The sequence below is a fragment of the Microcaecilia unicolor genome, chromosome 3, assembly GCF_901765095.1.
Source record: "Microcaecilia unicolor chromosome 3, aMicUni1.1, whole genome shotgun sequence".
Classification (NCBI taxonomy): domain Eukaryota; kingdom Metazoa; phylum Chordata; class Amphibia; order Gymnophiona; family Siphonopidae; genus Microcaecilia; species Microcaecilia unicolor.
In genome coordinates, this window is record NC_044033.1 from 302,994,762 (window position 1) to 303,021,240 (window position 26,479).

A 26,479-nucleotide genomic window follows, 5' to 3' on the forward strand; every position below is an offset into this window, starting at 1 on the left:
TCCCAGGGGATTGCGACTGCTGTCCCGTGGAGACTTAGTCTCGGATTTCGCTGCAATTGGGCTGCTAGGAGGCAGCTCCCCTGATTTCAGAGGCAATTGTGCTCCCTTAGGGAGTTTCTGGAAGGTAGTCAGGCGGCTAACCTTATGAAGGGCCTCAGGGGCCCGTTCAGGGTGTTTCCCCCATTCACCTGGGCATTCGAGTTCTGCTTGCCGCAGTGTGGTGTGTCTGACACGGGCCTACAGTTTGGGAGGACTGTGGCTCGTTCTTTTTTTCTCTGGTGCCAGGAGGAGGAGATGTTCCCTTACCTAAGTTGGGCTCTGTCTGCAGTCACCTACAGTACTTCCCTCTCGGTGGTTGGCGGCCTTGCCTTGAGGAATGTGCTAGATAGGAAGCCGAAACAGGCTTTGCAGTGCACCTTGAGTTGATGGTTTTGGAGCTGCAGGCTTCTATTTTTGGCCCTTTGGTGGCACAGGCCTGTTCACAGTGGTATCAGCAATCCCTTTTCCCAGGGCAGTCCCCGGGCTGCCTGGATGGATGCGGGCTTAGCCTGTCTGATGACCACTGTGTATGTCATTCTTAGTGGTTCAGCCACAGGCATGTCTTTGATGCTCTCCGTGAGGCATCAGTTCTGGCTGCAGGCGTGGGTGGCGGTTGCCACTTCCAAGGCCTGCGTGGTCGGGTTCCCCCTTTGAGGCACATTTCTCTCTAGGAATGGTCTCCGCAATTTGGTTCAGGAGCTGGGTGAACGGGACCCTGCATCTTCCAGAAGACGCTCCTTGTCCCTCTGCTCACCTTGCGGACTCAGCAGGGGCCGTGTTTCTTGACAGCTCCTTGTGTAGGTGTGGTCATCAGACTGTCGCGTGCTCGAGGACCTTGGCATACTGTCAGGCTTCTTTCCCGGGAGCACTGGGTTCGTGAGTCCTTGGGCCACTACCGTGGAGCGGCAGTGGCAGGCAAGATCACCTTCAAGGTAGAGATGAGACAAGACTGGTCCGGAACCCCGGACTGGAGTTCTACACAGGAATACACGGAACTGGAACGCACCGGACGGGTGCGCACTGGAGTGGAGCCCGCTGGACTGGAACACACTGAAGTGGCCCCACTGGACTGGAACATACAGGAGTGAAACCCGCTGGACTGGAACACACTGGAGCGGAACCCACGGGACCGGAACCCGCTGGACTGGAAACACTGGACCTAGGCTTCACCTACGCTTAACCACCTTTCCCCGAGGGTTGAGCCCTCAGGTTCGGGCGGCCGGCAGGGCTTACAGGAAAAAACGGAACTGGAACTTGCAAGCAGGAACAGCAGGAATGAGGATCCAGGAGTGCCCCCTGGCACCTAGGCGAAGGCAAGGCAGACAGGGAATGTCCGGGTTCCGTCAGTAGGCAGGTTTAAACACAATGACTAGTAAACTGTACCCAAGCTAATAGGAAAGCTATGCCCAGGCAAACCAGTCATACACAAGAAACATACACTAAGCAAACTCAGGAGACTTAGTAAGCTATACACCAGCTAACAACCAAAGCTGTGCCCAAGCTAACCAGTCATACACTGGAAACAACCACAGCACTAGCAAAGCCACACACAGGCTAACAAGCCAAGCGGTGCCTAAGCTAGCTAGTCAAACACTAGGAACAAACACAGAGAACTAGCAAAGCTATACACAGGCTAACAAGCCAAGCGGTGCCTAAGCTAGCTAGTCAAACACTAGGAACAAACACAGAGAACTAGCAAAGGTATACACAGGCTAACAAGCCAAACTGTGCGTAAGCTAGCTAGTCAAACACTAGGAACAACACAGAGAAAACAATGTAGCAGTGAACAGAGCACTCCACATACCAGGGCCCTTAGACGAAATGCAAAGGCAAGGGCTGTAGTCTCTAAGTGATTAATAAAGCCCTTCCACACCAGAGGCACAGCTGCAGCAATCACCTTGCATCCAAACAGAGGCTTGACACACAGAGAAGTCAGCCCAGCGGGAGCCATCTTGGATACTGGCATAGAGGAGTCGGTGGCAGCCATCTTGGAAGAGGCATAGCCCACACAGGTGAGGTTCAGTAGGGCAATCAGCACTCAGAGCCAGAGAGAAACTAAGACAGAGACAGACACAGAGACAAGCAGAAGCCAGCACAGACACTGACTCCCAGAAACAGGGTAAGTCTGAGGGTGGTCACGGCCACAGACGTGACAGACCTTTGACCGGAAGGCTGTCTCGGGCCCGGCAATCTTTCTGCCGGGGGGCAGAGAGTCGGCAGGGCACTCAGTGCATGGCTGCTGTCTCCTGGCAATCCCAATGTAGCCAGGCCGGCTGGTCCATCCGGGCCTACAGGGGGTTGTTTCAGGCCTTTTGGGACTTGTGGTGTACCTTTTCTGCAGCTCTGGCGTTGGTTATTCTGGGTGTTGGCTTCCAGTTGGAGTTTTCCCAGCCGGTAGCTCCTGTCTTCTTTCAGTCTCCTTGTCGGGAGGGGCCTCTGGCAGCTCAGGGCAGAAGCTCAGTTGAGGTGCTTCTGGCCCTTCGGGCCATTGTTCCCATTTCTCCCGCCAAGTGCGGTCTGGTCGGTTCCCCTCCTATTTTGGAGTTCCCAGGAAGACGGGAGCAGTGCAATCCAATCTGGATCTCAAGGGGTCCACCAGTGTCTGTTTTCAGATGGTGTCCCTGAGGTCTGTGCTCCCGTCCGTTCAGAGCGAGAGTTCTCTCTGCTCTTGAGACCAGGGAGGCGTATTTACCTTCCCCTCTGCGGTCTGCTTCTGCAGTTCTTTTTCAGTTCCGGTCCTGGCCATTTGGCCTCCCCTCGGGCCCGGGGACCTTTTTCCTAGGTCATGTGCATAGCAGTCTTTCTGCGAAGACGGAGGTTTCGTTTCCTCTTGCACTTGGACAGCTGGCTAATCCGGGCCTCCTTTTGTCAAGCATGTGTGGAGGTCCTTTCAACAATGATTCGCCTCCTGTTTTGTTTTCCTTTCTGATTTAGATGTTCTTTTGATTTCTCTGTGAGCTTGAGTGTTTCTCAGAGGACAGCACTTAGTTACCGCATCGGATTCTTTGCTCCTGCTTCATTCCCATCTTCCAGCCTGGGATTTCGTGCAGGTCCTCGATTCTGTGACAGCGGCCCCGGAAGTGGTACCTTACACTCTGATGCGACCAATTCATAGGGCCCTGTTCAGCCACTGGTCTCCGGTTGCAGAGGGTTACAGTTTCCGGCTTCTTTGCCACTGGCAGTCAGACAGAGCTGAGGCGGTTGCAGCTTCCCCAGTCATTGACCCTAGGGAGGCCTTCCCTGTTCCTGCCTTGGGAAGTGGGGTCTACAGAGGACAGTTTCTTGGGCTGGGGGCCCTTTGCTGGGATCCCCTGGCACAAGATTCTTGGCCTCCAGTAGAGGCACATTGGCCTCTTTCTTCTGGAGCTGTGAGTGGTGCGCTAAGCTCTGGAGGCTTTTGCCCCATTGTTGGGAATGCTTTGGTGTGGGCCTTTTCGGACATTGCTATGGCTCTGGCCTACTAGCTAAGGGGGGGACTCCTAGCAGTTGGCTGGCTCGGGAGCCCAGTTGGTTTTTGGCCGGGGCAGAGACACCTGTTGTGCCTTTCAGCTGTTTGAGGGGTGCCTCACATGGGGACCGACCGACCTTAGCAGGCACACTCCGACTTCCAGCGAGTGGGAGCTGTCGGTCAAGCCATTACAGCTGTAGCACTCTCCGTTTGTGCCCCGTCACTAGTGATCCTGACAGTTCTCGCGTAGAACTCGGTGCTATTGGGGCGCTTGAGGCGGGGGTCCTGTTTCGGGCAGTTTTGTCCTTGCCAGAGTGCTTGTTGGTTTTTATGTAGTTGGCTATATGCCCTCTCGCAGGGCTCTCGCGTTTTTTCAAGATTCTCGATGTCTTCCGCCTTTCATATAGACCTTTTGGGCAGTTTGGTAAACAGCAGTTGGATCTCTTGGCATCCAACTTCCTTTGCCCAGTGGGTGAAGGTGGCCGTGGTCTCGGCCTGTATTCTGGGAGGCTATTCTCCTTGGATTGGAAGGCACACTGTCCTGGGCGTGTGTCTTCGTCTTGGGCAGAGGCTTCGTTGTCTTCTGTGATGGATTTTTGTAGTGCAGAGGCGTGGGCTTCTCTGCTTGCCTTCAGTAAGCATGATGGTATAGCAGGCGCCACGCAGGCAGCGGCTGCATTTGGGGCATCGATTCTGCGTGTGGCAGGTTCAGCTTCCCACCCTCGTAGGGATAGCTTTTGAACATCCCACTTGTGGAACAGTGGGAATGAACGTAATGGAAGGAGAAATTAGGACTTACCTGATAATTTTCTTTCCATTAGTTCTTCACGCTATTCCAGGAGCCCTTTCGTGGTTCAACGCCCTCATTGGTGGCTCTATGCACTGACTTTGTATCCTGTTTTCCAGGGGCCTTGTCTTCGAATGCTTCTTGGGGCTGTATGTGTTGGTTGCTGACCATGCTCCTGATTGGGCGTTCTTCTTCATTGTGGACTGATACTGAGGAGCTGAGCTGTTAGCAGGGAGCTATGTAGTGGTGCTCAGTTCTGTATTTTCTATCTCCGCCTGCTGGTCGATGGACATAACTACCCACTCGTCCTGGAGTAGTGTGAAGAACTAATGGAAAGAAAATTATCAGGTAAGTCGTAATTTCTCCTTATCTACACATTTTATATGAATAACATTCTGTTTCTATTATGATTTATTGTTTATAATTTTATTTTCTTCCATTTGCATATAATTTGAATATGTTGTAATATTTATTTTGATATTTTTATTACTATAATTTTTTTACTTATACATGTTGTTGTCATAGCTGCACACAAGCTCTTGCAGCTTCAAAAAGTTTGCTCTTGAGCTTTAAAGATGGCAGAACAGCAGTGGATCAGCCTAAATGTGATAAGTGACCATGAAATTAATCGCAGCAGCTTTGAAATTGAGATTTTGGGTAATAGGATGGATAAGGTGTTAGGAGTACTTAGAAATGTCTGTGGTGCATTTCTGCATATTGATGTACCTCGTCTATTTCAGGAGAACAGAGAGTTGCCTGCTGGTTGCTTGGCTCCTGCTCAGGAAGAACTGCAAAGTCCTATCCAGCAGCTGGCCATAGGTGTGGCTGAGGTGCCTATGCTAAGGTAATGGTATATTAAAGAGAATCACTTTAGGAATCTTTCTGCTTTTTTTGACATTGTCGTTCTAAAGTTCTTAAATTATATAATTCTGGACCTGATTTCTTATAGCTCAGTCAGTGCATCTTGGTCTTGCTCTGCAGCACCCTTGCTACTTCCTAGGAATCTGTCTCCTCCCTACCCCAACACACCCCTTGCCACTCTTAATGTATCTGTCCTGCCTTGAAGAATGTTCCCCTTACAGTAGTTCTTAGTTTTAGGATTTGTCAATACACTGATCAACTGATATATAAGTTGTTCAAATCACATCATTACTTATCTTTTTTTTTTTTTTTCCCCTAGCACAACACAGCAGGACAAAAAGACAGAGGAAATCACAGTAGAAAAAGAAGTTGCTAGCCAGACTTCAACTTTACCAATATGTTCTCTTAGCACCGCAAGGCCAGCCAGGATTAACACCACTTTACCTCCTGCCACGGTATCACCTCCAGTAATTATACCGGTAAGAGGCAACTGCTTTATCTGATTAATAGTTAAGAGTTGGTGAAAGGAGCACAGAAGTTATGTTCAATTGCATAAAGCTATGTACCTTTTGTAGGTATTTTTTGCAGGCTTAGCTGCCCCTGAGAAAGGTGGTAAAGTAAGCAGGAAGATGGAGTAACAACAAACTAAAACTGAGGGGCACCTCAGTCAGGCATTTGATTTTCCAACAGGGAGGATGTTAAATATGTGAGAGCTCCTGAGGGAACTCTGCAAAATGAGAATTTGCACAGCATTCCTTTCCTCAACATAAGAATTGCCATAATGGGTCACACCAAATGTACTTCTAGCATAGCATCCATTTATCAGCAGTGGTCCATCTAGGTCACAAGTGCCTTGCAGGATCCCAAAAAATAGCAAGACTCCATCGGGAATAAGTAGTGGCTTTCCCCAGGTCTACCTTAAACAGTTTAGTCTTTTCTTCTAGGATAGGCCATATGGTCTTTATTGGCCTACATTTGTCTGTGCTTCTACTTATTTTATGTCGTATCTAGACCAGAACATATGGGTTATGTTCCATTAGGCAGTAGATGGGACACAGCTCATTGGTCTTTGTCAGCTCAGACTTAAAAGGCACCGTGCAGCTGCAGTCTATCGGTACTGTCTCCAGAAGATTGAGGTAGTACATTCTTTGTGTTAGGCTTGGCTGGTGAGGTAGCTCCTGGGCCCAGTTGAGCTGAGGTGGATGAAGAGGATTTGGGGTTCTGCAGCTCAAGGGATATCTAGAGGAGTCGAGGTCACTCCGCTGTTAGCCAGTGGACATTATGGGGGTCTTTTCTTTTGCCACGTCATTGTTTAAGAAAACATACACGTGTACATACATATGCATATGTTACGTCATGCAAGGTTCCACGTTAGGAGTTACAGACCAAGAAAGGGATCTGGGTGTCATCGTCGATAATACACCGAAACCTTCTGCTCAGTGTGCTGCTGCGGCTCGGAAAGCAAATAGAATGCTGGGTATTATTAGGAAAGGTATGGAAAACAGGTGTGAGGATGTTATAATGCCATTACATCGCTCCATGGTGCGACCGCACCTTGAGTATTGTGTTCAATACTGGTCGCCGCATCTCAAGAAAGATATAGTGGAATTGGAAAAGGTGCAGCGAAGGGCGACTAAAATGATAGCGGGGATGGGATGACTTCCCTATGAAGAAAGAGTAAGGAGGCTAGGGCTTTTCAGCTTGGAGAAGAGACTGGTGAGGGGGAGACACGATAGAGGTATATAAAATAATGAGTGGAGTGGAACAGGTGGGTGTGAAGTGTCCACGCTTTCGAAAAATACTAGGACTAGGGGGCATGCGATGAAACTACAGTGTAGTAAATTTAAAACAAATCGGAGAAACTTTTTCTTCACCCAACGCGTAATTAAACTCTGGAATTCGTTGCCGGAGAACATGGTGACGGCGGTTAGCTTGGCAGAGTTTAAAAAGGGGTTAGACAGTTTCCTAAAGGACAAGTCCATAAACCGCTACTAAATGGACGTGAAAAATCCACAATTCCAGGAATAACATGTATAGAATGTTTGTACGTTTGGGAAGCTTGCCAGGTGCCCTTGGCCTGGATTGGCCGCTGTCGTGGACAGGATGCTGGGCTCGATGGACCCTTGGTCTTTTCCCAGTGTGGCTTTACTTATGTATACACACACACTCCTGCCCCTCTCAGTTACTTTCAGACCTGCAAGGGTAGTTGCTTAGAAAGGAGCTCCTGCCGATTCTCCTCTGGGGAGTCTTTGAAAGCTTATTTTCAGTTTCAGGAGTGGCACTGGGTTTTTATATATATAGTTTTGAAGCTACACCCCCCACACCAGAGCCCATCAGATACAGAAAAACAGATATATATATATATATATATATATATATATATATATATATATATATATATATATATATATATAATGTTTTTCTGTATCTGATGGGCTCTGGTGTGGGGGGTGTAGCTTCAAAACTAAATATTTGGTTTTGATTTTATTAACGTTTGAAAGGAGGCTCCATGAAAACTGTTTAGCTGTGTTCATACTGTGGTGCTAGAAAACGTTATGCCATGGGAGTTCTGCCTTAAGTTCTCGGTTCTCCAGCCTGGGGCCAGAACACTACAGAGGGGGGATTTAATTATACATTCTTTTCTGAGTGTGTGTGGGGGGGGGGGGGGGGTAGTGTGGTACGTTTCAAAGAAAAAGGTTGCCAAGGGGCATATTTCCTGGAGGTAATCTTTTGTGGCTTGGGTTGTGTTTGTAACCACCTTTGACTGCTGGGAGGAGGAGCGATGGGTTCATTTCCTCAGCAGCTTTGTGCAACCTTTTCAGCATATCCCTTGAGGGATTTCAGGGGAATAGCAATGGCACTATGGTGTTGCTCCAGAATTTATCCTTCTGCTTCAGTTTTTTTCCCTTTACATCAGTCTCAAGGATACCTTCTTTCTGCAGGTCCTGATAGCTCTGTCATTTTGGTTGTCTCTTCTCAGGCTAAAAAAACAGAGATTGGGTTTGCCTGATAATGCAGAAGTTTTATTGTAAATTTTGAACGATGTTGCTGCTGGCTATGCCAGTATCCTGTGTACCCTGGCAGACCAATCATATCAGGTATTGGCACACTCACGGAAGAAATATCTGGATTCATAGAGGGAATTCTGAAACCTCTCGTACACAAAACTAACAGCTTCATACAAGACACCACAGACTTTCTGAATAAATTGAAAAATATCAAGCAACTACCACCTAACACCCTTCTGGTTACGATGGATGTAGAATCACTACACAGCAACATTCCACATGCGGATGGCATAGCTGCATGTGGAAGACTCCTAAAAAAAATCCACACTGGACCATCAATACTCACCAGAAACTATTACAAAATTAATCAAATTCATTTTAACTCACAACTACTTCCGCTTTAACAATGATATCTATCTACAAATAATGGGCACCGGGACAGCACCCCAATATGCCAACCTTTTTATGGCTGAGCTGGAAGAGACATTTCTGAATACACACCAGACCAAACCTCTAAAATACTACCGGTACATCAATGACATTTTTATGATTTGGATGGAGGGTGAAGAAATTCTGAAACAATTTTATTCTGCCTTCAATACATACCATCCTACAATCAGATTCAAAATTGACTACTCCCCAGAAAAAGTCAATTTTTTGGACACCACGGTCTCAATCAGTGATGGCTGTATACAAACATCTATGTACAAGAAACCTACAGACAGATGCAGCTACCTCCACAACTCCAGCTTCCATCCTTCACATACAAAAAGATCCATCATTTACAGCCAAGCCACAAGATACCACCGTATCTGCTCTGACCCAGGGGACAGAGACAGACACCTTAAAAGCCTGACTGCATCCTTCAAACAGAAAGGCTACAACCCCAAAATAATCTCCAAGAATATTGCCTCCTCCCTCAAAACACCCAGGGAGAATCTGCTACAGTACAAGGAGAAAAAATCCACAGACAGAATCCAGAGCTGGAAAAACTGAGGAAAATCATAAGAGATCTACAGCCTATACTCCAGGAGGATGAATTACTGAAAGAGAGATTCCCATCCCCACCAGTACTGGCCTTCCGACAACCACCCAACTTAAAACACAAGCTAATCAGAAGTAAACTTCTATCACAGTCTGAAAAGGAACAGAAGGGCACACTTCCCTGTGATTTATCCAGTTGCAAACTATGCCAAAATATTTCACAGGACCCCAAAGTCATCCACAAAGGAAATATATTCAACATAAAGGGATCTTTCACTTGCTCATCTTCCAATGTGGTATATATCATTCAGTGTAAAAAATGTAACGAAGGATGCTATATTGGAGAAACAGGCCAGATGCTTAAGACAAGATTCAATTTTACATAGACATCACATGAACAATACTGGTGCCAGTAGGGTTCCCACACCTGTTGGTCAGCATTTTACAGGACCAGGACACTGTACCAGTGACTTCACAGTGAGAATCCTGAAAGGTAACTTTAAAACCATACAAGAACGTAAGACCTTTGAAGTCAGAATGATTGAATATTTTAACACCCAACAGAAAGGACTTAACAAGGATCTGGGGTTCCTAGCCCATTATAAACCATAAAGCTGTATGTCTCTGTTGATCACCCCACCCCTCACCTATCCACACCCATCCTGTTAGAATATCAATGATATGCTTTGATGTCCCCATGCATACCTCCTACCCACCCCTATCCTCCCACCCTGTCAGACTGTCATAGTAATGCTTGAATGTTTTCACTTATATACACTGTCAGCTAGCACATTTGCTTATTTCCGATCTGACGAAGAAGGGCAACCTTTGAAAGCTAATCAAGAAATATATTAAGTTATGTCCAATAAAAAAGGTATCATCTTATTTTCTTTTCCATGTTTTATTTTGTTTGATTTCTATTGATAACCTGTGTACCAGAGAAATTGCTCTCCTTGATCCTTTAGAAAAAGGAAAAGAGATTTCTTTGGCTGATGGGAATGACCCTTCAGTTGTATAACTTTTCCACAGAGAAGAATTACCAGGAGCAATTTCCCAAGCTTCAGTAGCCTTCATTTCTGAATCCTCCTCACAGGAGTAATTTACTTCTGGAGACAGGACCGGTCTTAGACAGGAGCAACCGCACAGGGCCTCGCGCTCACAGGGGCCCTGTGGTCGTGGTCGGCCAGTCACGTCCCCAGCATGAATTTTGCACAAGTTGAGAACCCCTGTCCTGCCCATCCCCACTCCTGCAAATTGCCTCCGCTGCCTGCATACTTGCCAGATTCCCTGCACCACACCCGGCACAGTCACTGTCCTGATGCCTGGCCCACTGTTGTTGGAACTTCTGCCTGCCGTGGCCCACACCCGTCTGATGTAACTTCCTTCTTCCTCAAGGGTGGGCTACAGCAGAGGGAAGTTCCATCATCAGCGGACCTAGCCTGAGGAGAGTAATTGCAGATTAGTCAGCTCAGCTCTTGTTCTTACTGTGATACGACTCTTGCAGGCAGCACAGCACATGTTAGTGATAGTTGGCATTTGGCAATGTCAGAAGAATGTATCTTGGTGATTAACATCGTTTTTTTGTTTGTTTGCATGTCTTTCTTGGGTTTCTTCTCCTATCAATAGGGGGGTGGGGCTAGGTGGGGGACCCCACCAAACTAGGCCACACTTGCTAAAACCGGCCCTGCCTGGAGATCCCACACTGGAGAGGATCTGCAAGCCCACAAAGATGTTTAATATCCATCAGGCTATTCAGTTTTTCATTTCTGTGCATCAGGATGTTCTTGAGACAGGCCTTGGGAGCTGGGTAAACTTTACCCTCTTCTTTCTGAGGAGAAGGAAAAATTTGTTACCAAAGATGGTAGATGCCTTGAAGATGACAGTTACTGAGAAGGCTGCCATACCAGTTGAATGCCCTTGAACATTTAGGACCATAGTTTGGAGTCTGTCCTCAAGCAGATGTTTGAAGTGGCAACCTTAGGACTTCAAGCAGTGGTTTGTGACACTTTACATGTCTAGAGCATGTCTGTGCTGGATTTAGCTTGTGGGGGATTCAGCAGAGGACAAAGGCCAAAAGAATCAACTCACCTGGAATCTGGAATGTATTCTGATGAGATCATATAAAGCATCAGCAACCTGAACTTGGGTGGCTGATCAAGATGGCGGCACGAACGATCCCTCGTGAATGAATCACCTCAGTCTGCTAGAAATACCCTCTTTTTTCTTGCTTTAGTAGCGAAAAGTCTTACCTGCTTTTGTTTTTCTTGGCGGATATGCCGCATAAGAGGAAGGGAGCCGTTAGAGTCGGAGCCCCGCCGACACTAACATCAACGCAGATCCAGCAAACTCTTGAGGGCTTCATAACGAGGCAATCCACTTCTATAGTGACCGGAGACCCCGTTGACTCGACGGTGCAAGGAGACGCCGAGATTCAGGGGCAGGACACGTCGTTGTCCCCTCCGGTTAGACCCCCACCTCCGCAACCAGCTGTATTCAGCGGGGACGAAGCTTTCCTGAACCGCAAGTCTGAGTTAGGAGCGCCGTGTCGGGGCTCTACCACTGGGTTACCAGCTGACACCTCAATTCCAACTGAGGTTGTAACCGCCGTAATGGCGTCGAGAACAGGAACAACTAAGGCTTCTCTGACGAAGGTCTCTCTGGAAGCTATTTGGGAAACGCTCCAGAGTGTGGATCAAGCTGTGAAAACTTCCACGGGTAAAGTAGAAACTTTATCGAAAAATGTTCAAGAATTGACTGATGCATTTGCAAAGATGAAAATAGAAATAAATGAGAGAGTAAATTCTATAACGGAAGAGAATATAAAACTGAGAGAAATTTCACTGAAATTTATTAAAGATAACACTCTGATACTCAATAGATTGGAAACTTTTGAAAACTATAATCATAGATTGAACCTCCGGTTGTTAAATTTTCCAAGAACATCAGTTTATTCGCCTCAAGAAATTTTTAAAAGATATTTGGTTGAAAATTTAAAATTTTTGCCTGAAAATATACCACCCCTGAACAAGATATATTATTTACCAACGAAAAAGAATAAAGAGGAAGAACAACAGATTGCACAACCACAAGGAGAATTGAATGTATCAGAATTATTAGAAACTTCCCTATCAACAGTTATAATGGAAAGACAAACACTCTTAATATCATTTATTTTCCATCAGGATTTAGAAGCAGTCAGAAAAATGGCGTTAAAGAACTTACAAGTACCATTTTATGGTGGGAAGATCTGGGTATTCCCAGATGTGACTAAACAGACCCAACTTAGGAGGAAGGAATTTTTAGCTTTAAGAACTGCTACAGTAGCTTTGGGTGCAACGTTTAATTTAAACTATCCTTGCAAATGCAATGTTAAATATATGAGGATAAAATATCTTTTCTTTAAGCCTGAACATTTAAAGCAATTTATCGAACAGAAACAAGTATTACAAACCTAGTTGGGAAAAGCAACTTGACCATGGGTTTATTAAATAAGAAAATTTAAGTGGATTTAGTGTTAAGCAATTGCTTTTATATATTTCTTTGTTTAAAACTGTCTCCTGAGATATATGGATTAGCCTTCTCTGTATGGTGGTCTAATACAAGAGGGCAAAAGATTTTCTTATGTATATTGTAATTCAATATTACTTGTTAATTTCCAGCTATTATTTAATCTGTTTTTTCCTGTTGCAAGTGTTAAGCTTGTAAAATTTGAAAACTTAATAAAATGATTCAAATATAAAAAAAAAAAAAAGCATCAGCAACCTCCGCCAAGTCTGTCATACTTAGTTTTTGCCAGAAGATTCCTGTGGTTGTGTAATTGGTCAGCAGATATAATAGCTTCAAAGACTCATATCGGCCATCTTCCCTTTAGGGGAAAATACTTTTGGTGAAGGTATGGAGAAGATTAAGGATCGTGACGAAACAAGACCTCTGAGATTGCCGGAGGACAGCAGAGGGCTACATCTAGAGCACTACAAAGTAAAGCACGCTTCAGGGATGTGAAGCTTTTATAAGCTAGGAGAATATTCTGGTTCTCAGCATTCTAGAATGCAGAACAAGTAATCTTCCTTTCATTTCAACTGCAGGAAAGATTCCCAGCGTGAAAAGTTTTTAGGAACTTCTAGAAGCCCACAGTGAAGTCTGTAGTTCATTCCTAGATGCAGTAGATAGGTTGGCTTTCCACATTTTCTGAGGAGTGGACTTGTACCATTTCCCATCAGTGAGTTCTTGATGTGGTGAGGGAAGGCTACAAATTGGAATTATCCCATCGCCTTTCAGATGCATTGTTGACTTCTCCTTGTCAAATTCAACCTCAGTTGTTGATAGTGCTGCAATGTCTTCAGCCTCCTTCCTCCTCCTAACATTTCCTGCAATCCATTCATCCCAACTGTGACTTCACACAGAGCAGCTTTCCCTTTAGTCAGCTGTTCATTATCCGGAAGAATCCGTTACATTGGACCTACATAAACAGCTGCCACAAGAATCTTATCTATATAATAATCTCACCTCCAACGTTCAGAACCTCACTGTGTGGCAGGGAAACACTGAAGCCCTGTAGTCTTCTAGGCTGTCAGCACCACTCACTCTCACTCATAGACCCGCCCTCAGCCACGCCCCATCCACACACAATTCACAACCCCAACATTCTAAATGCAAATTTGTAGTTGCAAGATCCCATGTGTATGCCCCGCCCTCGCATCACAACGTGATGACGTGGAGGGCGGGGCTATGACGCTCAGCCAATCGCCAGTTCCACCGCCCTCCGAAGCTACCCCCCCCCACGCACTGCGAGATACTATAATAAAATGCACCTCCAATGTTCTGAAGCCACTCCGTGACGTCACTCAAGGGTTTGTGAATTTGTAAGGGTGTAGCCAACTCTCTCCCCAAGTGAATTTGCCCCGCACTCGCGTCAAACGTAATGACGTGAGGACAAAGTGATGCAGAACCTATCAGACGGGATGCATGGGAAACCAGTTTCCAGGCAACGGAATGCCACATGAAATGCACCAGGAACCTATCAAAACTAGGGTTACCAGGCAACTCCAACACACGTCAGAAGCATTCGGACCAATCGCAACCAGCTACATATATACAATGGAGGTCGGAGAGGAGCGTCAGCAGCAGAAGGAGTCACAGAAACATCGCTGCCACGAGGAGGAAAACATTCCTGCTATAACACAGGTGCGGTTCTATTACCGGCGAATATATTGCGTGGAGGGGGTATAGCGCAGACAATATTGCTGTCCTTTGGCCCTGCTGCCTACCGTTCTCAACAGCTTCCCAGTACCCTTTTCCCGCGATTCAGTGGGCCCGCTAAATACAAAAACACAACTACCGGTGAAACGAATACAAGAATGGAGGGCATTACAATACTTTCACTGCGCTTGCAAATCACTTGCCTCACTACATTAAATAACCTAAACAAACAAAAAAAGGAATGAAACTAAAACAACCGCTCATTCATTGTTTTTTACTTGCTTTAAAAGTGTTGTTTCTTACTGCTTCAACGAAGTATTTACCCACTACCTGTTTCACATCTAAATTCACTGCGATTAGGACAACGTTGCCTGCACTACTCCACAATCTGCTGTACATGATCCTACTGCTTTCTAATACCAGGCAAGTATAACAACAAAATATTCTTCAGAAAATAATACATGTCAATTTACTTTATGTACAACGATGGGGATAGGTTTTTACTATCTGTGTGTGACATAGTGTTATACATAGAGAGTCTGAGTGACTGCTGTGAGGACCCCCCTCTTACCCCTCCCTCTCCCCTGCCCCTCCCCTTTTTCAAAAACATTTATATCCCTTAATGTGAAACACAAAAAAAAAAGCATGCTAGCGCCCGTTTCATTTGTTTTCCCGAAATGGGCCTTTTTTTTACTAGTTTTCTAATAATTGTGCTGCTCCATTTCATTGAAGCAGAAATTACCACTTACAATTAACCCTCATTTTTGGGACAGATTCTTCCACTCCTTCAAGAATATACCTGGAGTTAAATCCTCAGCTTGTAATTTTAAGACACTGTAAATGGGTGACAAAGCAACTCTTCCAATTCTGTCACCTGTGTCCACTGACTTTCCGTTAGCGTCATTTGAGGGTTGGCCATGTCCACAAGAAAAGTGTTTCAGATCAAGCAAATGCTGAATCATTAAGTAGGTACTGCCCTAGCATGTGGCTTGATGAATAATTGCCCTTTTTCCATGTCATCTCTTCAAAATGGAATCAGCTTTAGTGTTCTGGCAGCAATAACTACTTTCCTCACCTTGCCAATCAGCAGCATCATATCCTCCTTGCAGATTTATTGCCAGCTGCAGGTGTGCAGAACACAGCACATGTGCTGAATTCGGGAGAGTGTTGAGTTGGCTGCAGCAAGATCATCTAAAAGATCATTATTGTTACGTTAGCAACTTGTTCCTCAGTTGCAGGAGCATGCTTTTCAATTCCAAAAATTCCTGTATCTCTGAAGTGTTCTAGCTGTTCACTTTTATTGTCTGCATTCATTAGTTTAATTATACTTAGCATCTTTGAAGCATTCAGTTACAATACATAGAACTTGTTCTTTAAGTTCATAATCTTGCAGAACCTTATGCAGTAAGAGCTAGAGAAACTTGCTGGTAGATTAGCTGTGTCTTTTACTGCCATTATCCTGGTAACTGTTTACTTCTTGTTGCAAACAAATCGGACATTGGTGGCAAAATAGTGACGTGTGCAGGCATCCATTTTAAGAAATACAAAGAGCCCCTTGAGAGTTTTTCCTTTTGGTTAAGGGCTATTTGACACATCATGGGTGGCAAACAAGCTAGTACCCCACTGCACATCAGGTTGGTGAATTTGTATTGATGACCCTGGAAAAAGTAGAATGAATATAAAATGATAAATTTAACCATATAAACAAACAAAAAAAAGTTTTGTTTTTTTTTATTTTGAAGATGGGAGTCAGTACATTTTTACCAACTGACTCTACCCAAAATTGTTTCATACTCCACAGCCCTGCGGGAAAGAAGCTAAACTTGGGGCATGTGGGGGGGGGGGGGGTTAATGTGGGAGATTGTGACTCAGGTGAGATTATGCATGGGGGGAATGCTGCACTAAAGTTCAGGAGAACAAGCTGTGCACAAAAGAACAGGATTTGGGGATAATATTTCGTTATCTCTCCAGGCCATTACCAATGAGTGGGTTTGTGCCCTTCTACCAGCAGGGCACATTCCCACTCATGGACAGTCTGGGGAGACTCAAGGAACAGAAATTAGCAGATAAGATCTAATTTCTCCATGATGATTTTAAGGTGGCCGAATGGGTAGAAAAGGTAATGACAAAAAGCAGGAAAGATACTTGGGTGCATAGGGAGAGAAATGGCCAGCAGGAAGGAGGTGAAGAATAATGGCTCTGTATAGATTTCTGATGAGACCCTATTTTTACTGTGTACAGTTCTGAAGAGTGCACCTTCAAAAAGATGTAAACAGGATGGAGTCAGTCCAGAGGGCGGCTGCTAAAATGGTCATTCCTTAGTGTCTGGGCTGTACTATCCTGAACAAGCAGGTGTTCTTTTCCTGCCAGCAGATGGAGGTAGAGAAACTGAACTTTTTTTGTGACATCACTGATATAAGGAGGGCTGATGCTGATTGGAAAATTCCAGTATTTCTCTACCTCCAGCAGATGGTAGGTTGTTCAGTCTGGTGCTCCTGGCCTAGCTTCCAGTTATGCAAGCAGGTGCCGCATAAATTGGTTGAGCCTAACAGCCTGTTCCCGGATCCATGTCACAAGTCCTTCCCAATGGTGAGCTCTAGGTAAATAAGATTGGATAGATTTGCCTGGTTTAGATCTATTCCCTTGTTTATAGAGTACAGCTAATTAAAAAATATATATATATATATACAGAGGAGTAAAATAGGTGGATGGTGCAATCGCTACAGTCCCAGATCACAACCAGCCCAAGTGGACTGGCAGGTCTCAGTGGATCAGTTGGCAGGCGCTGTCAGACCTACCATTTCCTCTGTCAGAAATGGTCGGGGGTGGAGGAAGGGCACCCAGGGTGTTGTGAATGATCCTTGCTCTGAGACAACAGGACCCATGTTTTTGGCGGGAACAGTGGCCATTTTGCTTGCCATAGTTTTTTCTCCTGCTGCAGAGTTTTTGCAGCAAGGAGCTTATACAGCCCGCTTTTGGGGGGGGGGGGGGTGTTCTCTTTATCATCCGTAGACCTGGCCACTGGGAGGAAGGGGTTCCTTATGAGACCACTGAGCCATTTGGGCCCCTGTTTATAATCCTGATTAAGCAGGCTCAGACAGTGGAGACTGCATCCCTTTTTGTGTTGGGTTACCCCTTGGAGGATCCCATAGGGGACCCCTCCCTGGGGGCCAAGCATCACTATTGTAACCAGGGCTCCTCTGAGGTTCGTGTGATGATGGAACCTACTCTTAGAGATTTGGGGGACCTTTTGGATCCCAATTGCCTCAGCTCCAATTCTGAGGTGGAGCCCTCGCCTCAGGAAGAGGAACATTCCCCTGTCAAGGATGAAAGCAGCATGCTTATTCTGTCTAAATGTGTAGATTCAAATTCCGTATACTATGCTCTAGCACTAAGCCATATGATTTTCCCCCTCCCCCCCATCAGTTTTGTGATTAGTGTGCAATAAAAGAGGCAAAATGGGTTACCTTATTAATTTTCTGTATGAGGCACCCAATGACATTTGTAACTGTATTTTTGTGACTACAATATGTGAATTAATGTTTGTTTTTTTTCTTCATATGCTGGTTTAAGGAACCACGGAAGCTGAGCTACGCTGAAGTCTGCCAGAAGCCACCCAAGGAGCCAGCCTTTGCCCCCATCCAGCCACTTAGAGAGCTACGCTCCAATATAAGCCCACCACCTCCTAAAACTGACGAGAACAGTACCCCTGAGAAACCACCTGATAAGCCCCATGAGAAGATAGAAGGCAGAGGCAAGGACTCACCTGGTTTTCGGGGCAATGGAAACACACGAGGTGTTGCTGGGAAATTCAGGGAACATAGGCGGCCACTGGGGCACAGGCTTTCACCTCAGGGAGCCAGCCGCATCATTGGCAGGGAGCAGAACTTGGCGCCTCGGTCACCAAAGTAAAAACTGATCAGCCTTGGTCTTCATACTCAAAACTGGGGGCTGGAAAGCAGCGGATGTCACATGAAACTATACCAGAAATCACCTGGCAGCGATATGTATCGAATATGGGATTTCTGTGCATGAGAAATTTTAGGTGGAGGGGAAAAGGTTCCTCCCCCACCCCAAGAACTCATCTCAAAAACCATGGTTTTTGAAAAATATGCTGAAAGAGTTCCAGTCCAGAGAGAAAATAATGCGCAAGTGTGTTTGTGTGTGTGTGTGTGTGTATATATATATATATATATATATATATATATATATATACACACACACACAATAATTTTTCTAAATTTTTTTTAATGTTTTAATTTGCAAAGGTTTGCTGCCTAAAATGATTTTTTTGTGTGTGTGTATGTTAGGGGCTAGAAATATGAACTAGCCAAAAAATTTATATAATTATGTGACTCTCACTGGAGGAGGAGTAACAGGCTAAAGAAGAAAATATTTTTGCAAAAATTAAGTAGTCTTGTAGTAGAGAGAAATGAGGCGTGTCTTTTTTTTTTTTTTTTTTTTTTTTCAATATATATTTAAAGGGTTTTTTTTTGCTGAAAAGGTGGTGTGTGTGCTGCTGTTTTGGCATTGCAAAGTTGGTCCTAGACCTGAGATGGGCGCTTTTTTGGCAGACTGTCATGCCTTTAGTCCAGGAACAGTGAAGATAATGAGAAAAAATACAAAACTCATAAATGTAGTGATCTAGCATTCTATTACATAACTTGAAATCTAGTTGTTGGTTTTTTTTTTTTAATTTACTAATGTTTCAGTTGCTAAAATCCATTTTTATCTTATGATTTTACTGAAGATCAAATTGTACAGTCTCCCAGCACATGCTAAATCATATTGTATTTAGAAAGATTAAGAGAATTTGTTTAAATCATTGAATTGTTTCCCCCCTCTACCCTCTTCTCTGCTTTTTCATTATGAATGTTTGTACTATTCATATATAAAATGGTGACAGTTTAAAGATTTGTGGGCTGTGTGAAAGTAGAGAGGTGAGGTGTTCTGTGGCTGGGGAAAGGAATAAATGACTGAGGATTGTAAAATAAATCAATAGATGGGGATTGTTATGCCAGTTCCCCTGCAGCATACTCCAGTTTGGAGATGTCTTTGTACCTCTGATCTAGCCATCTACCAGCTTCTTTCCTTCCTCCCATACAGACTTGGTTTATAGTGGGCTGAATGAGAAGGTTGTTGCAGTGTTGTATAGTGAAATCAAGAGAAGGACAAACTAACCTCAAGTTAAAGAATCAATTTTTGTCCTGAATTGGAGGCACTTTGGAGGCATACCTGAAAATTTGCTTTAACCTTTTGGTGTCTCCTCCCCCCCCCCCCCCCCCCCCCAGATTAAATTTAAAAAAAACCCTGAACAAAATCAGCTAGGATTTTGTTTTGTCCCATTTCTGCCACACTTAATCTCTGTCCTTTCCCCTACTGTTCCTGCTTCCCTCGTTTTCTCCTCATGTTAGAACATGCTGTGAATCACCTCCAAGTGCTGCCTCTGCTGCAGTTGGATAGCTATTCTGTTTAATCTTCTTTCTACACTGTATCCAGACAGGTGGAGCCCAAGTAGCAACAGCACTGCAGCAGATGCCGGGCAGAATGACCTGGTAGTACAAGTAGGAAGAGCAGGAGCAGTTAGGGAGACAGGGCAATGCAACTGGTGTAACAAAGTGCACTAAAAATCTTAATAGGATGTTAACATTTTTAAAATTATGTTTAAAGGAATGTTGCTTTAATCTGTTGGAAAAACAAATCTAGAAATCCTGGTACAGAATGTTGATTAAATATTTATTTTGGAAACAAGGACTGGGCACATTTCACTGGAGGGACAATGTCAGTAATTATCACAGATGTGACTAGAATGAATTAGCAATGTTGTAAAGGTTAATTTTTTTTTAATTGTATATCTAAATAGTTTAAGTATCTGTCTCTTCCTCAGAAAGCAGGTTGATGATAAACTGTTATGTATTTTTTTTTAATCAACCTCAGGCGTGCTAGAAAAATGGCTCGCTAGTACCTATTTCGAGTATTAAGTTTACTCTTTTGTTGCTTTTCATAGAAGTAATGTGGCAATGATTTACATTTTAAATCAATAAAGGTATGTTTGGGTAGGTCAGAATTAATCCAGTTTAAAGTTCTCAGAGTCACATATGGCTGGGAGGGAAGAAAACAGATGCCTTGCAGTTTTAACACATACAGAACAGGAAGTCTTTCATTATTGTTCCCTACAGCATTACAGAAACTTCTAGTGGAGATGTTGAGCTTGTTTGGAACTGCAGGAAATATACTTGGAAGGTGCCTAAAAGTAATTCTTATTACTTCAGTTCCTTGGATCACTTTTCCAAAGTTGTTATAATTTGTTTAAGGCAGGCTGTTAGCCTGTAACAAACCAGTATAGTGTAAAAGGAAGAATAAGTATTATAAAAAGTCCTTTCCTCACAGGACAGGTTTTTTTTTTTTTACCTTTTTGAGAGGGCTGTCTATATAAAATCCTCAAACCATTCAAGTCTTTTTATGTATTCTGATTTTTGAGGTTTTCTAAACCAGAGCCGTACAAAACTAGAAATTTTAAAAGTTCAAGAAATTAAAATGTGGTGAATGTGGCAAGAGAGCTTTTTTTTTTTTCTTCCCTTCTTTAAAGGGTGTTAGATTTCTAGATCTGTATTGTGTGAGCCATCTTATATGAGGCAATGTATATTACTGCACATTGCTTCTGTAAAATAAAAATACGCAATATAACTGTGTTCTGACAATTTAGTACTTGAATATTTCTAATAACTGTAGAGTGTAGGTTTTTAATTGGTTTGTGAATTTTTTTGTTACTTTCCAGAAAATCTTTTATGTAACATAAGGTAATTAAAGTTTTGTGTTAGAGAGAAGGTGACTTTTTTTTTTTTTGTAAAGTTTTGTATCTGTTTGGTTTTTGTTTGGTTTGGTTTTTTTTTTTTTTTTTTTTTGTAGTGAAAGGGCTTGTGTACCTTTTTTTTATGCCTGTGAAGTAATTTTCCTTCTCATCCTGCCATACCCCCACCAGTGTTCTTTGAGTGATTAAAACTCTTAGGAAAGCATGTAATTAGATTTCTCAGACTGAGGATTAGGCTTTATCCCCCTGTCACCCCATCTAGACTTTAACATATTGGGTTGTTTCCATACTACATAAACAAGTAGTCCTTTTTAAAAACCATAAAGGGAATCAAGAAACTTCTGTAGCTATTTATATTTTTCTGCAGTGACTTTTGGCCTTTGCTTTGAGGCACACTACATCTAGAATTGACCAACTTGCCAGCATGCATGCCTATCCAGGATGCCATCTTGGGGCAAAGATGACTTACCTGCACCTGTGTGCTTTTTTTTTTTTTCATGTTTTAATGTAGCCTTTTTCAAAATGTCTGCCTTTGCATTTCAGGATGGCTTTAAAGAAGAACGGACTCCAAACTGAACTGCCACCTGACCTTAGTACTTCAGTATAGCACTCTGTTCCCTCCAGGAGAAGTGTAATTTTATTTTTATTTTTAAAGGTGTTCAGAGCACTTCATGTTTGCAACATCAAAATGGGGGAGGAGTGATTTGAGGGCAGTACTTGGAAGAAAAGCGTTAGGTGGGAATTTTTATTTTTTTTTGTCTTCTGAGGATAAATATTTTAACACTGTACACTCAGATGCATCTGACACTCATCAGCTTGTTGCTTACCGTGGTTTCTCTATATTTTATAATCTTTTTTTTGGTGTTGGCTTTTCTTAAATTGAAACCATACGTTCAGTGATGCAATTGGGATAAAACCAGGCTTGGCTCAAGCTTTTTCTGTATAGCCTGGAGCTTGTTGATAATCCTTGTCCTATTGACTTAACAGTATAATAACTCTTAATTTTAATGTTGTAAGTGTTACTGACTGTAATTTGTTAGTCTTGCAAACTCTATGCTGCTAAGCCATAATGTTAATTTTAAAAAGTACCCCACCAAACTGGATTAAAAAAAAAAAAATCTAAATCATTGTCCTTCGGTTTCAGTGTGTGGAAGTCGCTGCCAGTTAGCTTTATTTTGATTTCGTAGGGTGAGAAACAGTAGATAAATGGCAATTGCAGTAGAAATACATGGAATGACAGACATATATGTGACTTCAAGCTTTGATCTGTTTATTTCCACTGGTAAAAATCACATAACCTCATGTCAGTGTCTCCAGCTACTTCCCCCTCAAAGTTTGAAGTAAAGATCTTACATGTATTTTATCTATCTCTCAGGCATCCATCTTGTACATTTTTTAAATTTGCATACATATTGAAAGCAGCTGAGCTCACTTCAGGTGTTCTAAAACTTGATTTCTAAAAGTACTTTTAAGGGTCCCTTAATTGTGGAACTTGGAGCTTTTGGTCCACCCCCATCCCCAAGGGCATAGATGCAGTTTTGTATTCCTCTCTGTCCCTCCCTTACTGCTTTTGCTGTGGCTCTACTTGGGTGAGCCATCCTGCATGTATCATAGGGCTTCTAAAACCAGTAAGCCTTATGTTATCAGTGAACCTAGACCACTCAGCTTATGTAACACAGTCCTAGTTACCCACCTCAAACTTGCTATCCTAGTGATTCAGCCAGCTCCATTTTCAGGATATCCTTGGAATATGCAAGGGAGAAATTTGCATTTATTAGAACAGCTATTCCCTACCCAGTCCTCAGGGTACACCTAGTCCCATTGGATTTTCAGGATATCTGCATTGAATATGCATGAGATAGATTTGCATGCACTGCCTCAATTGCATGCAGATCTAACATGAATATTCATTGTGGATATCTTGAAAACCTGACGGGACTAGGTGTGTTCCGAAGACTGGATTGGGAATGGCTGCATTACACTTGTCATATGCAAATTAATGTTCATTTTGGATATTCTGAGAGACCAACAGTCTTGAGGGGCTCCCAGGATTTTCCCAATGAATATGCATGAAATCTATTTGCATACAATGGAGGCCATACATATAAATAGATCTCATACATATTCACTGGAGAAATCTTGAAAAGTGATTGGATTGCAGCCCTCAAGGACCGAGGTTGGACAACCCTTCTCTAGTGTATCTAGTTCTCCTTCCATATATGAACAGCACTTTTCTGCTGTATAGTCAGTGCTAACTTCTGGAGCAGCAAATAGTGCAGCCCGTAGTCAGAAGCTTTTAATGAGACTTTTCTATTTTTAACATACTTTCACGGCCTTTCTCCAATTAACCTCCCTAGTTGATTATAAGATCCAGCATCTTGAGTACATTTTTCTTAAGTGTTTGAGAAAAATTGAGCCAAAATCTCTAAATACCATCATCAAATTTTAGAATTCCTGCTGCAGTATGGCTGACAGTGGCTACATAGATGAACTGGAGTAGAGGGTGGGGAAAGACATTGTTTTGTCCTTAAACATGACTATGGTAGTTGTGCACTCAATTTTTTTTATGTGTATATGTATTTTCATTAGATGGTGGGAACATGTTTTTCTAAAAAAATAAGTAATTGCTGTAATTCTGATAGGTTCTCAGTACTTGTTAATTCTTCCATAAATGCATGGAGGGTTGTTTTGTTTTGTTTTTTTGGAGTTGGGCTTTCAGGAGGATGCCCTTGGGCATCATTTGAACCCTGTTTCTCCTAAAGCCACAGCAAAACAATTAACATCTAGTGTTTAATTATATTTTTCTCATTTTTATTTATAAGGGGATTTTTTTTTTTTAGGGGAGAACAGAGTAATATGTTGCAGCCAGGATGGGGAGGAGTTGGGGGAATAGATGAATTAGAGGTTTAATTTAGAAAGTGTAAGATGCCATTTCCAAAAGAAACCTGATCAAATTTCAGAGGTTCTTAAGAAAAGAACCTACAATGAAACACTGCAGCAACCGTGATTTTGCCACCAAGTATGTAATGTGAGAATTTTTTTTTATTGCTAATATTCCATAAAACTCTTGAGTTGCTCCGGGTCAAAAAAAAAAAGCATATCCAAAGCTCCTGTTTTAATTATACATTTGCAAGGATATCTTAGAACATAAGAGAAACCTAAAGCTTCACTGTGCGTTCCTAGGAAACATTTCCTGCACAGTTTTTCTCTTACGTCTGGGTAGATCCAGATATGCTGACCCAGAAACAAAGTATGGGTATTCTGAAAATTCTCATCGCATAATCTATTTACAAGACTTAGATTTACAAGACAAAAGAAACCAAGAGAGTTCGTCTAGCCATCATTTTTGTGAGACTGTTAAAAAAAAATTTGTGACAAGATTATCGTGAGAAAGCAAAACTGGCATTTAGATTCCCTTCCCTGTTATGAAAGGTTCCCAGGATATATAATACACTTTAGAAATAGGAAGAATGCATTTTCAGGCATCGCCAATATTTTAATAAATATTTTCTAAAGGTATCTTGGGAGTTTGTTCCATGACCTTGGGGAAATTCATACACTCAAATTGACTCCTAGCATTTTCCAAAAATTCTGTCAGTCTTATCCTTTATCGATGTTATATTCACTTCTCGCCAGTATTCTGTTTAGCCACTTCTGCTCAAGTTAGTAAAGCTGCAGTTTTAGTATTTTGAGCCTGGACAAGCTTCTTGGCATTCTTGGCCATGCTAGAAGTGTCATGTAGACTGACATTCAGAGAAGCATGGAACCCGGCCAACACCAACCAGTCTAGAGTTACCCAGATAGGCGACATAAATCCGGTAATGAGCTGAACCCCACTGCAAGGGCCTCCAAAGATGTTATCTGGAGTAAACACTCCCAGGCGCAAGGTGACAAGATTATCGTGAGAAAGCAAAACTGGCATTTTGATTCCCTTCCCTGTTATGAAAGGTTCCCAGGATATATAATACACTTTAGAAATAGGAAGAATGCATTTTCAGGCATCGCCAATATTTTAATAAATATTTTCTAAAGGTATCTTGGGAGTTTGTTCCATGACCTTGGGGAAATTCATACACTCAAATTGACTCCTAGCATTTTCCAAAAATTCTGTCAGTCTTATCCTTTATCGATGTTATATTCACTTCTCGCCAGTATTCTGTTTAGCCACTTCTGCTCAAGTTAGTAAAGCTGCAGTTTTAGTATTTTGAGCCTGGACAAGCTTCTTGGCATTCTTGGCCATGCTAGAAGTGTCATGTAGACTGACATTCAGAGAAGCATGGAACCCGGCCAACACCAACCAGTCTAGAGTTACCCAGATAGGCGACATAAATCCGGTAATGAGCTGAACCCCACTGCAAGGGCCTCCAAAGATGTTATCTGGAGTAAACACTCCCAGGCGCACTGAGATGCCATAGTGCCACGCTCAACACTATCCTGCTGCCACATAGCCATCCCATAAACTGCTCCTACTGGAAATGTTCCAGCACCAACCTGCTCAGGTCATGGAGGCATCCTAACCGCTGCACTGGGCGTTTCCATCCGATGAGCACACTGCTGTGGTGGAGGAGGAAGAGATAAAGAAACTTCCTTTCCCATGGAAGTTGAAGCTCCCTCCTTGGATCCTCCAGTAGGAGTGTGCTCCAACTTCTGCTGCAGTCAGAAACAAAGAAGAAATCTGAGACTCTAGATCCCTGAAGTTGCATGGGAGGTATGTACAACTCCCTTCCTTTTCTTTAGGTATTTTGCTCAAAAGGAAAAGTCTCTTAGGCAGGTCAAGACTATACCTCCCACAATACAGCCTAGGGTGCCACCATTTTGCGCCGCTAGCACCAGAACTGGATGATTTGATCAATATATATGATTTTGGAGTCTGTGATTATAGTAGTATACTGATAGCTTGTTGAGCCTTTTTGTACTAGAAATCTTTTTCCTTCCCCCCCCCCCCCCCCCCCCATTTTGTAAATTTTCTTCATCCTCCCCCTTCATGATTGGACTAATTAGATATGGGATTTAGCGGATGTATGTATTGCTTTTTTTCATGTTTGAAAAGATTTTTGGTAACCCCATATTGTATTTCCAACAAGATTTACTTCAAAATTTAAAAAAGTAGATACAGCAGCCAGTCAGAGTGCAGCAGCTGTGGTTAATGGCACTTTTTGATTGGTTGCCCTGGTCAGTAGCTATGTCCTGTTTTGCCTTTGCTCTACTCATATCGCAGCTCAAAGGTAAGAGTGCTGCTTTCAAATATTTTCAAAGTTTTTCTTTCTTTTTGTTTAAATTATTCCCAAATTAAATGTGCACACATTATATTGATTGCAGTAATGTGCTCTTTGCTGGCTTTC

The 26,479-nt window shown here is 43.2% G+C and overlaps 1 protein-coding gene across 2 annotated transcripts in view; it reads left to right on the plus strand.

The window, feature by feature from the left end:
* LARP4 (La ribonucleoprotein domain family member 4) overlaps positions 1-18,498 on the plus strand; it is a 184,458-nt gene extending 165,960 nt beyond the window's left edge. For both annotated transcript variants that reach the window (XM_030198258.1, XM_030198259.1), the window contains exons 14-16: positions 5,015-5,118; positions 5,455-5,614; positions 17,900-18,498. In XM_030198258.1, coding sequence (XP_030054118.1) covers positions 5,015-5,118; positions 5,455-5,614; positions 17,900-18,238 — 603 coding nt within the window. In that variant the 3' untranslated portion in view covers positions 18,239-18,498. The remainder of the gene's footprint in view (positions 1-5,014; positions 5,119-5,454; positions 5,615-17,899) is intronic.
* Positions 18,499-26,479: the final 7,981 nt, after the last annotated feature.